This window comes from Lissotriton helveticus, chromosome 12, assembly GCF_964261635.1.
Source record: "Lissotriton helveticus chromosome 12, aLisHel1.1, whole genome shotgun sequence".
In the NCBI taxonomy this organism is placed as follows: domain Eukaryota; kingdom Metazoa; phylum Chordata; class Amphibia; order Caudata; family Salamandridae; genus Lissotriton; species Lissotriton helveticus.
Genome location: NC_136073.1, coordinates 851,918,804 through 851,936,110, shown reverse-complemented (window position 1 = coordinate 851,936,110; position 17,307 = coordinate 851,918,804). Strand labels below are relative to the sequence as shown.

Sequence of the window (17,307 nt, the reverse complement as noted above, 5' to 3'; positions counted from 1 at the left end):
AAGGTCCTCCTGAAGGGGCAGGCGGATCGAGGGACCGACTGACATGCTGAGTAGCTCGGGATACCAGTATCTTCGAGCCCAGTCCGGAGCCACAAGGATAACTTGGGCCCGGTCGTGCCTGATCTTCTTCAGCACTCTGGCCAGAAGTGGTATAGGCGGAAAGGCGTACAACAGACCGCAGCTCCACTCGCGCCGAAAGGCGTCGCCGAGCGAGTGCCGTCTTGGAAACTCCAACGCGCAGAACTGATGACATTGCGCGTTCTCTTCTGTGGCGAATAGATCTAACCAAGGCTCTCCCCATTGCTGAAAGAGGCCGTTCGCCACGTCCGAGTTCAGACGCCATTCGTGATCCACCGAGCACCGACGGCTGAGTTCATCCGCCCTGGCGTTCAGAGAACCTGCCAGGTGTTGAACCGTCAGAGTCACGCCCTGACGTTCCAGCCATTGCCAGAGGCGCAGAGCCTCCTGGCAAAGGGTCCACGACCCCACACCGCCCTGTTTGTTGCAGTACCACATGGCGGTGGTGTTGTCCGTGAACACCTGCACTACACTCCCGTTGACAAAGGGGAGGAATGCCTTCAGTGCTAGGCGAATCGCCCGCAGCTCCAACATGTTGATATGGAGCCGGGACTCCGCCGGAGACCAGATGCCTCTGATCTCCGCCTCTCCCAAGTGGCCACCCCAGCCCTGGAGGGACGCGTCCGTCACAACCACGTGCTCCGGTTGGGGAAGGGAGAGGGAACTGCCTCTGACCCAATCGCGGTCCGTAAGCCACCACTGCAACTGTCTCGCAGTGCCCTCCGAGATCAGGACATGGTCGGACAGGTTGCCCTGATGCTGGGCCCACTGAAACTTCAGGTCCCACTGCAGAGCCCGCATCCGCCACCTGGCGTGATGCACCAGAAGGATGCAGGAGGCCATCAGCCCCAGAAGCCGCAGCGTCAACCTGACCGAAACCCGGGACAACGGCTGAAAGATGGGAATCAGAGCCTGAATATCCCGGACCCGCCGTTCCGGAGGATAAACCCGAAACTGCGCCGAGTCGAGAACCGCTCCGATGAAAAGGAGCTTTTGAGAGGGACACAGGTGTGATTTCGGCACATTGATGGAAAACCCCAGCTCGTGCAGGAGGTCTGCCGTCATCTGAAGGTGGTGGACGACTGTTTGGGGCGAGCCCGCCTTCAACAACCAGTCGTCGAGGTAGGGGAAGACTGAAACCCCTAACCGGCGCAGATGAGCTGCGACCACCGCCATCACTTTCGTGAACACCCGTGGGGCGCTGGTAAGGCCGAATGGGAGCACGATAAACTGAAAGTGCTCGTGGCCTACCGTGAACCGCAGGTAACGCCGGTGGGCCGGCAGGACGGGGATGTGAAAATACACATCCTGCAAGTCCAACGCTACCATCCAGTCTTGTGGGTCTAGAGCAGCCAAGACCTGAGCCAAAGTCAACATCTTGAACTTCTCCTTCCGGAGGAAGCCGTTGACGTCCCGTAGGTCCAAGATAGGACGAAGGCCCCCTTTGTCCTTCTTGGGCACCAGAAAGTAGTGGGAGTAGCAACCACACCCTACTTCTGGCCCAGGAACGCGCTCGATGGCCCCCTTGGCCAAGAGGGCCGTAACTTCCTCCTGCAGAAGTGTCAAGTGGTCCCCCGACACACGGTGGTTCTGCGGTGGCATGGCTGGAGGAGTGGACTCGAAGGGGAGGGAGTAGCCCCTTCGGACGAGCTGCAGCACCCACCTGTCCGATGTAATCGTGCGCCAGTGGGAGTGGTGATGACGAACCCTGCCACCCACTGGCGTCACATGGGCCCGAAAGCTCGGACTAGGAAGATTTGGAGGCTGCAGCGGGGGGAGGTGTGGACTGACCTCGCCGCTGCCCTCTACCGCCACCACGGCGGAAACCACGGCCGCCACCGCGCTGGGGAGCGTTCTGCGGCGCGTGGCTGGCAGCACGCGTGGGACCGCCCCTTCCTTGGCCACGAAAGGGGCGAAACGAACGCTGCTGCTGGCGCTGGGTCGAAAGACCCAAGGACTTGGCCGTGACCCTGGAGTCCTTGAAGCGCTCAAGCGCGTTGTCCGCCTTGTCACCGAAGAGGAGACTGCCATCGAAAGGCATGTCCATGAGGGCAGTCTGGACATCCGGCGAGAAGTTGGCGGATCTCAGCCAAGCATGGCGACGAATCGCCACCGTCGTGGACATAGCCCGTCCCAGCGAGTCGGTCGTGTCAAGACCACACCTAATCGAATACCTCGCCGCGTCCCGGCCTTCAACCAAGGCCTGGTTGAGCTTGTCCCGCACCTCCTGCGGGCACTGCGGCAGACACTCCGCGACCGTGTCCCACAGAGAGTGGGTGTAGCGGCCCAAGAGGCATGCGGTATTACAAGACCGCAGTCCAGCACTCAGACGAAAAGACCTTCTTGCCAAATTGGTCATATCGCTTCGATTCCCGATCGGGCGGAGCCGACGGGAATGCGGACTGGGAAGTGGAGGCCTGGATCACCAGACTCTCCGGGGAGGGATGGGTGGAAAGGAAGGCAGGGTCGTCCGAACACGGACGGTGACGCCTGGCAACGTTCCGGTCAACCGGTGCACCGGAAGCGGGCCTGGACCAGGTGCCCAAAAGGACATCCGTCAGGGCCTCATTAAATGCCAGCAGAGGCTCCTGTGGGCACGACTGCGGCTTAAATACTTCGGTGAGGATGTTAGGTTTCACCTTAGCGACGGGGAGCTCAAGGCGCAAAGCCTTGGCAGCCCTCATCAGGACCACCGAATAGGCAGCCCCCGCCTCCGACGCCACAGGGGAAGGAGAGACAAACCCAGGGTTGGGCGACTCGTCCAGACCACTGGCCTCACCTAAGTCACCTACCCAGTCCACGTCATACTGGCAGGCTCGTGACAAAGGGTCCTCAGACCCCTCCCAACCCTCTCCATATTCGTCCTCATCGCCATAGGACGAGTGGACGATGTAAACCGGCTTCTCGGAGCCAATAGGCCCCAACGGCGCCGGACTCGGCGTCGGACGACGCCGGTCCGACTCCGCGTCAGGAGTCAGAGAGGGATCGGGGTGGCGCCGCGCGGCGCCGGGGACCCGACGCTGGCCGGAACCGACGGCGGAGTCACGGCGCCGCGCGGAGGCGGCACCACGGGTTGCCCCAACGGAATCGGCGCCGGGGAGGCCGGAGGACCAGCCGGCGACGACCCTGAAGGGCCCATCGGCGCCGGCGCCGCCGGTGGCGCCGGGGCCGGAGCACTCGGCGGCGTCGGGGCAGGTGCACCCGAACCGCTCGGGCTCCCAGACAGGACCGACGGGCCCGCAGGCGCCATAGGCCCCGCCGGAGGAGACATCGCCCTCATAGCCATGAGGAACGCCTCAATCTCCTCGCGCGCCGCGCCTTCCCCAGGGACCGACGGGTATGGGGCAGACGGCGTCGGCGACCCACGCGGGGCCGCGGGGGTGGGGCCACCCGAACCCCCGGCCGCATCACGCGGGCGTCGGGGGGAGTCGGGGGTACGATGATGACGCCCCGACCTCTTGTGACGCTTACCTGACGAACCGGAGAAATGGTGGCGACTCCCTGAGCGCTCATGGCGGCTCCGCGATCGCTCCCTCGACCGCTCCCTCGACCTCCGACCGGACCGGGACCGCTCTCGACGCGGGGCCGACACTCTGAGTTCGAGCAGCTTGCGGGACCGCTCCCGTCTAGCTTTACCTGTCAAGGCCCGGCAGTCGACGCAAGACTCGACGTCGTGGTCCGCGCCCAGACACCGGAGGCAGAGTCGATGGTGGTCGGTGACCGACATCATTCGGTCGCACCCGTCGCAACTCTTATACCCGGGCATCCTACCGGCACCTTGAAGAAGAGTGAAAGTTTAACAAAACTAGGTCAAAAGACCGGAGTACTGCTCTTCGGATCTGCGCTAACTGGCGCGGAAAAAAGAACTGACGTCAGTGCGCGGAGGCGGCGTCTATATACTCCAGCGACGTCATCGCAGCGCACGACGCAGACGACGCGGAGCCGCAGGGGACGCCTGCAGACGACGCCTACCGACGCGCAGGGGTACTGCTACGCAAAAGTTTCCGGATCCAGACTGACGCCTGGGGATATTCTAAGGTAAGGAATCGAATACTAACCTGTTTCTTTCAGATATAGCGTTACACAAGTAGTAACTTGTGCATCTGAAAGACACGTTAGTGATAGATTCCTTACCTTAGAATAGATACCCCAGCAATACCAACCCCGGTGGTGGGTCTGCGAACCAATAATCACACCAGAAAGTCCTGGAGGACAGAACGGCCAAAGAAGCCATCCCTCCGGACGTGGCTGTCGAGGCAGTAGTGTCTTGCAAACGTGTGCAGCGAGGCCCACGTAGCTGCCTGACAGATGTCTTGTAAGGGCACTCCCCAGCCCAGGGCAGTTGTAGTCGCCGTGGCTCGGATGGAATGAGCCCGCAATCCAACAGGGGGCTCCTTTTTAGCCAAGGAGTAACATGCCTGGATACACAAGATGATCCACCGGGAGATGGTCCGCTTGTGCACCGCTTTCCCCTTCTTAGCGCCCACGTAACCAACAAAGAGTTGGTCATCCACCCGGAACTGGCGTGTGCGATCCAAATAGAATGAGAGCACACGTTTTGGATCCAGACGGTGGAGCCGCTCTTCCTCTTTAGAGGGATGCGGAGGCGGGAAGAAGGTTGGCAAGGTGATAGACTGCCCGATGTGGAAGGCTGTGACAACCTTGGGCAGGAAAGATGGCTTAGTACGCAACACAACCTTGTCCGGATGGACAGAAAGGAAAGGAGGAGTACAAGAAAGGGCCTGGAGCTCACTCACTCTCCTGGCAGAGGTGATGGCAACCAGGAAAGCAGTCTTCAAAGTAAGAAGGCAGAGAGGACAGTTGTGAAGTGGCTCAAAGGGAGCGCACATCAGAAATGTAAGAACAAGGTTCAAGTCCCACTGAGGCATCACAAACGGAACAGGAGGGAACGTGTGTGTGATGCCTTTAAGAAAACGATTTACAATAGGGGACTTGAACAAGGAAGGTTGATCAGGCAGCCTTAGAAAGGCTGAAAGGGCAGAAAGGTAGCCCTTGATAGTGCCCAGAGCAGAGCCCTGCTGGGCAAGAGAAAGAAGGAAGAGAAGAACCTCAGAGAGAGGGGCAGCAAGAGGATCCACAGCCTTTGCTGTGCACCATGCCACAAATCTGTTCCACCTGCAGGAGTATACCGACTTTGTGGAGGGACGCCTGGCTGCCAGAATGACGTTACAGACTTCAGGAGGCAAGTCAAATGGCCTCAACTGTCGCCGCTCAATCTCCAAGCATGGAGGTGGAGACTGGACAGGTTCGGGTGGAGGACTGTCCCCTGCTGCGGCGACAGAAGGTCCTCCTGAAGAGGCAGACGAACCCGAGGATCGACTGACATACTGAGTAGCTCTGGATACCAGTACCTTCGTGCCCAGTCCGGAGCCAAAAGGATGACTTGGGCCCGGTCGCGCTTGATCTTCTTCAGCACTCTGGGCAGAAGTGGTATAGGCGGAAAGGCGTACAATAGACCGCAACTCCACTCGCGACGAAAAGCGTCTCCGAGCGAGTGCCGCCTTGGAAATTCCAATGCGCAGAACTGATGACATTACGCGTTCTCTTCGGTGGCGAATAGATCTAACCAAGGCTCTCCCCATCGCTGAAAGAGACCTTGCGCCAAGTCCGAGTTCAGACGCCATTCGTGATCCATCATGCACCGACGGCTGAGCTCGTCCGCCCTGGCGTTAGAGAACCCGCCATGTGTTGAGCCACCAGGGTCACGCCCTGGCGTTCCAGACACTGCCAGAGGCGCAGAGCCTCCTGGCAAAGGGTCCACGACCCCACCCCCCCCCTGTTTGTTGCAGTACCACATGGCGGTGGTGTTGTCCGTGAACACCTGCACTACACTCCCCCGGACAGAGGAGAGGAATGCTTTCAGTGCTAGACTAATCGCCCGCAACTCCAAAAGGTTGATGTGGAGCCGGGCCTCCGCTGGAGACCAGATGCCCCTGATCTCTGCCTCTCCCATGTGGCCTCCCCAGCCCTGGAGGGACGCATCCGTCACAACTACGTGCTCCGGTTGGGGAAGGGAGAGGGATCTGCTGCTGACCCAATCGCGGTCCGTGAGCCACCACTGCAGCTGTCTTGAAGTGCCCTCCGAGATCAGGACGTGGTCGGACAGGTTGCCCTGATGCTGGGCCCACTGAAACTTCAGGTCCCACTGCAGAGCCCGCATCCGCCACCTGGCGTGATGCACCAGTAGGATGCAGAAGGCCATCAGCCCCAGAAGCCACAGCGTCAACCTGACCGAGACCCGGGATAAAGGCTAAAATAGTGGAATTAGAGCCTGAATATCCCGGACCCGCTGTTCGGGAGGATAAACCCGAAACTGCGCTGAGTCCAGAAACGCTCCGATGAAGAGGAGCTTCTGAGAAGGGCACAGGTGTGACTTCGGCACATTGAGGGAGAACCCCAGCTGGAGCAGGAGGTCTGCCGACTGTTTGGGGCGAGCCCGCCTTCAACAACCAGTCGTCGAGGTAGGGGGAAGACTGAAACCCCTAACCTGCGCAGATGAGCTGCGACCACCGCCATTCCCTTCGTGAACACCCGTGGGGCGCTGGTAAGGCCGAAGGGGAGCACGGTATACTGAAAGTGCTCGTGGCCAACCGTGAACCGCAGGTAGCGCCGGTGGGCCGGCAGGACGGGGATGTGGAAATAAGCGTCCTGCAAGTCCAACGCTACCATCCAGTCTCCTGGGTCCAGGGCAGCTAAGACCTGAGCCAGTGTCAGCATTTTGAACTTCTCCTTCCGGAGGAAGCCGTTGACGTTCCTTAGGTCCAAGATAGGGGGTAGGCCCCCTTTGCCCTTCTTGGGTACCAGAAAGTAGTGGGACTAACAACCACACCCTACTTCTGGCCCAGGAACGCGCTCGATGGACCCCTTGGCCAAGAGGGCCGTAACTTCCTCCTGCAGAAGCCGCAAATGATCCCCCGATACTCTGTGGTACTGCGGTGGCATGGCTGGAGTCGCCGCCTCGAAGGGGAGGGAGTAGCCCCTTCGGACGATTTGCAGCACCCACCTGTCCGAGGTGACAGTGCGCCAGTGGAGGAGGTGATGGAGAACCCTGCCCCCCGCTGGCGTCACATGGGCCTGAAAGCACGGACTAGGAGGGTTTTGAGGCGGATGCTGCGGGGGAAGGTGTGGACTGACCTCGCCGTTGTCCCCGACCGCCTCCACTGTGGTTTCCACGGCCGCTACTGCGTTGGGTATTACCCTGCGGAGCGTGGCTGGCAGCACATGTGGGTACACCCCTTCCGTGGCCACCAAAGGAGTGAAAGGCAGCCAATTGCTGGCGAGGGGCCGAGAGGCCCAAGGACTTGGCCGTAGCCCTGGAGTCCTTAAAGCGCATGGTCTGCTTTGTCGCCAAAATGGCGACGGCCATCAAACAGCATGTCCATCAGTGTGTTTTGGACATCGGCCGAAAAGTTGGCGGACCTCAACCAGGCGTGACGTCTGACCGCCACTGTCGTTGCCATCGCTCTACCTAGTGAGTCGGTGGTATCCAGACCACACCGGATAGAATATCTGGCTGCATCCCGGCCCTCCACAAGGGCTTGGCCGAGTTTGGCCCGTACCTCCAACGGACACTCAGGCAGCACTTCCGCAACCGTATCCCACACAGAGTGGGTGTAGCGGCCCAAGAGGCATGCGGTGTTTGAAGACCGCAGTCCCAGACTAAGGGATGAGAAGATCTTTTTGCCGTATTGCTCATACCTCTTGGATTCCCTGTCCGGCGGAGCCGACGGGAATGCGTTCTGGGAATTTGGGGCCTGGGTGACCAGGCTCTCGGGGGTGGGGTGTGTCGACAGGAAACATGGGTCACCCGGAGCCGGGCGGTGCCGTCTGGCCACGTTCCTATCTACAGGCGAACCTGTAGCGGGCTTGGACCAAGTGCCCAAAAGAACGTCGGTCAAGGCCTCATTAAACGGCAGCAGAGGCTCAGCTGAGCATGACTGCGGCTTAAAGACCTCAGTGCAGAGGTTAGTGCTCACGGCCGCGACGGGGAGCTCAAGGCCCAAGGCCCTGGCTGCCCTCATCAACACCACACTATAGGTTGCCCCCTCCTCCGTAGCCACGGTAGGAGGTGAGACAAAACCAGTGTCGGGCGAAGTGTCCAGACCACTGGCATCCCCAGGTTCAGCTGTCCAGTCCTCATGGGACTGACATTCACGTGTCAGAGGGTCCTCAGACCCCTCCCAATACTCCTCATCACCCATCTCCTGATACTCAGGGTCAGAAAATGATGGGGCAGGTTCATGGAAAGTAAACTCTCCGAACGGCGTATGAAGCAGCGCCGCTTTGGCGCCAGAACCGGGTCGAGGGAGGCATCGGGGATGGCGCCGCTCGAGGGCGGCGCCATCCGGAACCAGATCCAGTGGGGCCCTGCGGCGCTGGTCCCGAAGGCGCCGGCGGAGCCGAAGCACCCGACGGCGTCGGGACCGAAGCCCCCGACCCGCTAGGCCCCCCAGACGGGTCCGCAGGGCCCGGAGGCGCCGCGGAGCCCGTCGGAGGAGAGAGGGACCTCATGGCCATGAGGAACCGCTCGATCTCCTCCGGCGTCGCGTTAGGCCCAGGGACCGGAGGGTATGAGGCTGGACGCGGCGCCTGCGACTCCGACGGCGCCGCGTGGGCGGTGTCACCCGAACCCCCGGACGCGTCGTGCGAGTGTCGGGGGGGAGTCGGAAGAGCGATGACATCTCTTCGACTTCTTGTGCTTACCGGACGACTTCGACCCGGAGGAGTGATGTTGACTCCCGGAGCTCCGATGGCTCCTCTCCCTCGACCTCCGTGCAGACCGGGACCGTTCTCGGCGCGGGGCCGACTGCCGGAGTTCGAGCCGCTTACGGGACCGCTCCCGCCTAGCTTTCGAAGTCAGGGCCCGGCAGTCGGAGCAGGTCTTGTCGTCGTGATCGACGCAGAGGCAGTGGAGACACAGACGGTGAGGGTCGGTGACCCACATCAGTCGGTCGCACTCCTCACAGGGCTTGAAACCTGGCATCCCTACCGGCACCGTTTGGAGTCGAAGACTTCGAAAAGGAAGATCAAAAGATCAAAAAAGAGTTAGTCAAAAAGTGACTAAGGTACCACTTTTTCCGGATCTGCGCTGCTGGCGCGGAAAAAAGAAGAACTGACGTCAGCACGCGGAGGCGGCGTCTAAGTACTCAGACGACGTCATCACGGCGCCCACGACGGACGCGGAGCCGCAAACGACGCCTACTGACTCGCAAGGGTACTGCTACGCAAAAAAATTCCGGATACAGTCTGACGCCTGGGGATATTCTAAGGTAAGGAATCTATCACCAACGTGTCTCTTTCAGATACAGCGAGTGACTGCCCATCATGTTTTATTCCACTTTAAACAAGGAATACGCACCGTTGCTGCCCAAGAGACAGTTAGTCTACAGCCGGTCTTAAGCACGCTGCCTGCATGCGCCAGTAGGCTCTCGGATTGGTTGACTAGGTTGTGAGAAGTTGGCCTGATATGCAGTGCTCACTATTCTAGTGAACACTATGTATCAGTCCAAACAACCCTTATTGATGTTTGGTTGTAAGTCAACCTGATAGACCAGCTATCCTAGTAGCATGGACACGTGCAGTCTTTAGGCTAAACTCTAGAGGGCGTGTTAAGCCAGCTGTTTTACCATCACATATACCCCTTGAACACCAAGTGAAAGGACACCACACAAGTTGTTATGAAAAATAAAGTATATTTATTTATAACAAGACTACCCTGGCTCTTTATGAGACAGGGAGCTAAGCACACAACAAAACTCTTACGAAAATACTTAAAGTCGCACAATTTACACAAATGCCCGAGGGGCACGAAAAACCATATACTATACAAGTGGAATGCGAAATACTAGCAGGTAAGTAACTATTCTCATAGGCTTTAGGATCGCTAGGACTGGACTACTGAACCTTTAGATTACAAGCAGGAGGCCTAGGGACGTCGTGTGCAGAGTGGGAACTCTCACGCGTAAGGCGGGAAAAAGTCTATGGAGGCTAGTAAAAGCAAAGTTAGTGTTTTCGGGCGAACCCGACTAGGTAGGTCAAAATCGAAAGTGGATCTAGACACTTAGAGAGTTGGTCTACGCTGGAGCACCGGAGTGCTCGGTTTACCTAGCCCAGGGGCTGCGGCTGCATAGGGTTCAAATGTCGTCGGGTTTCTTCGTTGATGAACCAGGAGCCTGAAAAAAGAAGTTGCTGGCAGGCGACCAGTGAAGAAGTTCTTGGGGATCCAAGCCTGGATCGGAGAAGAGGAAGACCTGTAAGCAGAGGGGACCAAGTTCTGAATCACTAGCCAGTGATTTAGGTGGGCACCAGAGTGGCACTGGACGAAGTCACCTCAACCAGGTGAGTGGGCGCTGCTGGGCTCTGCAGTCTCTCGGACCAGGAGGCGTTGTCGGCGACCAGGATGGAGGTGCGAGCTGTCCCACGAAGATATCTGCTGTCGACGTCGCTGGACCCAGGATTGGGGCAACAAGTCTTGGCAAATGCAAGCCCACGCGGTGGACTCAAAATGGCGTCTGGAGTGGACCCGGAGGGCCCAGGGTGCTCCTCTGTTGGAGGGGAGCAAGGGCCAGTCTGGAGCAACCAGACCAGCGGTGTTTGTCATTGAAATTCGTCGTCAGAGGGCCACTAGCCAACGGGCAAGCGACCTGGACAACGCGGTGAGCAGCAAAGAGCAGAAGGGCCCCACGCAGATCTCGTGGATGCAGGGGAGCTGAACTTCGGTGCTGGAGCTGCTCAGGGTTGGGGCTTCTCTTACCCCAAAGCACTCGGTCGAGGGTCACTCGGGAGTCGTGCTGGTCAAGCGTCGTGCAGTCTTGGAAGATGGCCGGTCCCTCGAGGTCTCGTCACACCCACGAATCACAGCTGGGCTGATGATGCAGGTAGAGGTCAGAGGTGCCAGGGAAGCCGGTTCTCGTCGCGCTGGGCAGTCTTGATCCGGTGAGGGGACTTACAGCAGACCACGATGCTTGGTTGGTGCCTGCTGCTGCAGGGTGACTACTCCTTAGTCACAAGGGAGAAATCTTAGGAAGAAGTCTTGAGTTCCTTTCGTGGAAAGTAGTTTCAGGATTCAAAGATGATCTAATTTGGAAGGGGGCCTGCTCCTACCTTTATCCTGCAAAAGGGGGCTGGCACGAGACTAAGTCCTGCCCTATGGGTGGGACTAGGAGGGGGGTGGTTACACCCCTCTCCTTTGGCGGGCTTTCCCCAGATCAGGGGCTGGAGTGCCCCTGGAACTGGTTCAAGCCGGCCTATGCACAGTGAGCACCGGGGTGCCACTTGCAGTCACCTTCCTCTAAAGCCCTGCCTACCTAGGATACACAAAATCCTGTCTGGGACGGTGCTGGCACCGCCCCTGTCAGGAAACCCTTTGTCCTTGCCTCCAGCAGCAGGAGGGCAGACTTGTGTCTCGGTGGCAGCATCCATCTTGTGGAGCTGAGGCTATGTCTGACTTTAACCGGGGTTACAGGTTACATACATGTCGTGTCCCTCTAGAAGGGTGGAATGCTAACCCCGTCGCCAGAATTGGCGATGGGTTAGTATTCCAATTCGTATGACACCTTACTCGACATGTTTTGATAATGTTATACCAAAGTTAGCATATGACCGCGAGGTACATAATGCACTTAAGAGTATATGGTATAGCGTTATCATGGAACAGCTATTAGGACTTGGTTCCGCAAGCTGCAAACGGGCTCAGCTCATGCCAGAGCACCATTTCACATTATTCCACGCACTCTGCCTTCAGGATTGTTAAGGCCTGCCATAGGAGTGACTGATAGGAATATATGTGTCCATTTTAGGGTTAGATATAGGAATACTATATCTAAAGCAAAGGGTGATTACACCACCTTGCCCCAGCTGTCAAGCAGCCAGTTGTGTCTGATTTAGTTAGTCAACTCAGGGGTGGCATAATACATGCTGCAGCCCCTGGGAGACTTCTGGGTGCACCTCAGCCCTGGGTACAGGGACTTGGAGAGGGCCCAGTGCCAATTCAGTACCTGGGTACAATTTGGAGTAGAGAGAACAGCTAGGCTGTGGGTCTGATTAGCAGGCCCACAGCCAGGGAAAGTCGTAAACCAGTGAAGCAAAAATCTGGGTGATCATAGGATTGCAGACCCTACTCTCCTACATAGGTCCATTAATCACAAAGCTTATTTGGTGGTTGCCCACCAATAAGAGCCAACTAGCCTGTGCAGACAGCGTGAACACCACACTGGTAGACTCGCTGACTCATGGGTGTGTCAAATAAAGCCAAAGGCCGGTGACCTAAAACCATGAAAACCAATAACAAGCCACAGTTTTAAATAAATGTTCACAATGCCTAATTACAAAGCATGGGCATGAGCAAAAGTACTTTACTAAAATCCCACTACCCCAATAAATCTCTTGCAGCGTGACACTGCATGCGCAGTGTACGCTAGGTCCGAGCCCTAAAAATGACTGCTAGAGAACAGAGGCACCCACAGGCAGCCAGAGAGCATCAGTACTGCCCTGGATTATCTATAGGGGAACAAAGCTAACCAAGATCTTCATGAAATTTCCTTATAGGCCAAACTGTAAAGAGCTGCTAGGGGGATTTTCTTCTTTAACACAATTTCTGTGGAACTGGGTTCCTACTGGTTTTAGTGTGCAATTTAGATGAGTCTGCCACCTGAACACTTAACTGTTAAACATAAAATTGTGAAATATTACAAAGTGGCTCATTAAAGACAGGTTACCAATACCTACTTACCAACTACGACTATTTGGTTCTGAGGGCTGCAGCTCCGCTCTTTCTCCATTTTTATCGGGCACCACGAGCCATCTGCTAGGTACTCTATTTCGTCAGTATCCTCACATTCAGTCAAGATCATTGACAGCAGCCTAATAGTGCAAGAAAGAATCCAAAAACATTATAAGTAACATTTTGTTGTCCACTTTTTAAAGTACAAGAGTTATTTACTAAAAGCATGGCTTTTCAGTTGGAAGCAGTACAAGACTTGGACCCAGATACTGATGCAGAGCAAGTGTGGGTAGTTTTGTCCAATAATGGAGCCTAGTTATGCTTGTGCATACGAATTATCCAAATGGCCAGAATCACCTTAGCATCTTTTTGCAGCAAAGAGGAAGTGGAAGTTGGAGAATTGCATGCTTGGCATAGCGTACAAAACAACACTTTAGAGCATTTCTACATTTAGCTTTTTGAGCATCAACAACCCACCTGTGGATTATCTTGGAATGAAAATGATATTGGACAAACTTGCACTAAGCTGTTTCACATACTTCAGCAAGTGGCCCTGTTAATGGCTAACATTCCCTGGATTAATCTGCAATTTTTGAGAACGGTAGTTGCTGATTATCTACCTACAGATGTCTCTTAGAGGACAGCGTTAAATGTCTAGACACATCTCCACAGAGCCCTCGGAAAGTTCAGACAAATTCCTGTGTGGAAGGAGCGGATTAGCAGACAAACCTGCAGCCTGGTTTACGCAACCAATACCAACAACTGATCCTACCCAACCAATATCCAAAACCAGCCTGCCTGCCAGAATTATTATGTAGGATTGCAACATGCAGAATAAAAAAAGAAAAATAATTACTTGCCTGTAACGGAAGTTCCCCAGCATTGGTATCTTTCATAGGTTCACGTTTGAACCATCCCAGACGTCATGCAGGGAGTCCCACAGTATATATAGTGAGCAGTACACTGGACCAAAGGGTTCTGTCGGTGCAGAAATCTGCGTCAGTAGGCAGCGATTCAGCTAGTCTGGGATGAGAATGGGGCTGGTGCCAGCAGCGTCAGGTGTCTCAGCGTGAGGGCCAGTCCCGAAGAAGGTCGTAGTAGCTCGATCTGGGCTGGAGCTGCCGGCACGGAACTGCACATGGAGTAATAGAATTTGTTGAGCTAGGCAGGGGTCGTTCCTGCTCTCAGGAAGGTGGGGAAGCACAGAACAGACCCAGGCACAGGTTCAGCAAAACAAGGCCTAAACGTACTCCTCCATCGCGTCAGCCCACCGACGGGAGAAGTAAAAGCATGCTTCGACTTCTTGTGTTTTTTATACTTATCAGACTGACTTGAAGACCTTGAGTGATAGGACGAAGACTTAGGGGCTCCTGAAGCGGTGACTCGACCTTCCTCTCGACTGAACACCAGGGCGAACAACACTGTTCCAAGCACCGAGCCGCAAGCAGCTTTAGGGGCCGCTCCCTCAAACCAGGTGCGGATCCGTTACAGACTGAGGTCCTGTGGTTTTCGACTTCGCTTCGTAATTAGCCGCCATTTTGTGACAGTCGCCATTTTGTGTTGCCTTTACTCAGGCAGCACGGCGAACATAGTGTTTTTGCTTTTCCAGCTGCTATGCGTCTCTTCTGTTAAAAAGTAACCCTTTGTCCTTGTTTATGAAACCGATGTCAGGGTCTGGCCGAGTTTGTTAATCCATGTCTAGACTGATTGATCCTTGTCTTAGTTGACTGTTTGGGTCCCACCATTCTTCCTTTACTATCTTATTTGACTGGCCTTCGCTATTCTCTCCTTGAATTATCCTATTACACAACTATCCTTTGAGGCACGCAAATACGTCCTGCCACCTGCAAATTGGATTACATGCACTAGACTTACATTGATTAACTTGAGGGGAGGAGAGAATACGGGGTCTGAAAGAAGGGCGTATTCAAGATACTGGATAGCTTGTTTTCAAACTTTTCCTATTTGTCAGTTTTGTATGTTTTGGGAGTAGACATTGTAAATATGTGTGCTATAAAATATTGTGCGCCACGGAATCAAGTGGCAGTCTCCTAAGAATATACAACTGTACTTCTTGGATAACTGTGCTTAGCTGCAGCTAATTGACCTGATTTTCTACGCCTAACAGAGTGTCTCGTGTCTGTCTGACAAGGCAGGTGAACCCGGAGATATTAGGCGTGCCCTGCGCCGCTCTGCCCATAAGGCCCGGTTCTCCAAGACGTTGTGCGGTGACAGGCGCCACACAGCTTGAATCCAGTAGTCCTCTTGGAAATCCTACACACTAAAAAAGTTTGGGGAAAAAAAAAAGTGTCAAAAAGTGAGAGGGTAGCCCTCTTCACACATCTGCACTAACTAGCGCAGGAAAGAAAAGAACTGAAGTCAGTGCTCCGAGGTGTCACCTATTTTGGTGACCAGGACGTCAATACGGCGAAGACACAGACGTCACGAGGAGCCAACCAACTCCACCTGACGCGCAAGGGCATTACTCAAAGAAAAATCTTCTGGATCCAGTAGATTACAGCTGCACTTGGCTAAAGGCCATGCGCAGAGGATTGTGTTGTTCATTTCCGGAGGGGAGCAGTGTCTGACCTTGTCCGCGTCCTGTGGCCAACTTCTGTTGAGCTAAGGCAATTTGATTTAAAAAAAAAAAAAAAAACTGAAAAAGCATAAGGGTAAAGTATTGTTTGTAATATCTTATCATTAATCAGAAATACCATAAAAATAGATCACAAACTAAACAAAAAGACACTGAATCCTCATGGTCATCCACAATGTCAATAGTCAGGTGATGCAAATATCACAAGTGAGGACACCCATATCATTTTGTGCGGTCATTTCTCAGACTGAGTACATTGGATGGCTAGGATATTATGTTTAACACGGGGACATGAGCTGCGGTTAATTTAGTGAACCATAACTGGCCAATTTCAATGCTGTTTTATTTTGGAACCTTTCTAATAAAAGTCTATCTATCTCTGCTCCTTCCTGAAAGTTTTGCGCTCAAGCAGTGGCCAAGAAAAAGAGGAGAGCGTCTGGTAGGTCCAACTTTGCTCTCCTTTCTATAAAAAAACAGCTTAACGGAATCACAACAAATTTGGCAGAAAGTTAGAACTTTACTAAGAAAGCGTGCTCAAGGTTATTTGGTGCACATTCCCTTCAGCCATTTCAGAAATTCACATTTAAACAGGTACCAATTTGTTCTTGCAATAGTCCGATGGTACTGTAAATAAAAAAATAGGGGGCTCCGATTAGCTGAGGGAGCTTTTTGTACCATTAGGTTTTTCGTACAACAGGTTTAAGGCTGTGCGGACTGGGGAGAGGGGCGGCCAACCATGAGGGTTTGGACACTAGGCCTGGCTGGAGGTCAGGCCCTGTAGCCAAGCCCCACTGCGCACTGTGGGTTGGCCACCTGCAGGTGGGTGGAGGGTCTGGTCCCAAGACCAGGCCTAGCACCAACCTCCTGCTGAACATGGCTTGAGGTATGTAAGACAACTGATAGGTGATCAGGGCAGTGACACTATCTTGTTTTGAAAATAGCCCTTAAAACAGAGGGTGCTTTCACTAGTCCTAGGAAAAGAATATGCATAAGCTCACCCATCGATTATTAGCTGGTCATAAGGTGCACCCTTGTCACAGACAGGACACATCCACGTTGGCTTCTTCTCATTCATCTGCAAGTAGAAAACTGCATCGAAACATTGCAGATGTGCACAGGTTTCTGCTCGACATGGCACTGTAAGTCGCATTTTCACCAACTGAAAGGGAAAATCCACACAACCAGTGTTAAAACATTTTGTATCTAAACACTTTTCTCTTGAGTATTAGTAGCTCACAGATTTTAAATGTGGGAGAGGTCTGCCAGTATCTCACCTAACAAGACACCAGCATCAAGAAACCGGTTTTAGGAACACTCCGGTTTGCAAGGTTGGAAATGTCAAAGGTATAATGCACCTAAAGATTGTACATTTACTCTAGGAATCCATCCAAAAAGTAAATTATTAAATACTTCTTGGTAATCCAGTCTAAGTTGTTAGAGAATGTTGCCATAGTTTGCCTTTCAAAAGGTTTAATTCTATAGAAGCTACCTTTTACGTTTCCCACAACGGTGGGTTATTCTTCAGCTGTTTTCAGATTGGCAGTTGTGAAACCAGAGTAAGTGACCTCTTCTGCAGCGGCGACTGTTCAATAATTTAACAGATGCCAAAGAGAATACAAGAAGGATACAGACTGGTATAACACAAATGTTCTCCTTTTGTAGAATTTAGCAGGTCTATATGGAAAATAGTAGATGTTGGAAGAATGGCAATTAACTTAAACACATGGCTTACCAAACGGATGTGCCAATAAACCACATTGCCAAGCGAATGGACAGAGTTTTTCAAGTCGCCCACCGTGAACAAAATAATCCTGGTCAACACTGCATGTATTAAAGTGTATTAATCCCAGTACATTTCTGCACAGGTCAGGTTTGCTAAGGCCATGAATGT

At 54.3% G+C, this 17,307-nt stretch overlaps 1 protein-coding gene across 3 annotated transcripts in view; it reads right to left on the bottom strand.

Moving 5' to 3' along the window:
- The window catches only part of PIAS4 (protein inhibitor of activated STAT 4), a 155,070-nt gene that overhangs the window by 36,774 nt on the left and 100,989 nt on the right, over positions 1-17,307 (bottom strand). For all 3 annotated transcript variants that reach the window (XM_078670093.1, XM_078670096.1, XM_078670095.1), the window contains exons 9-10: positions 16,415-16,575; positions 12,830-12,960 (exon numbers count right to left, since the gene is read on the bottom strand). In XM_078670093.1, the coding sequence (XP_078526219.1) occupies positions 12,830-12,960; positions 16,415-16,575 (292 nt within the window). The remainder of the gene's footprint in view (positions 1-12,829; positions 12,961-16,414; positions 16,576-17,307) is intronic.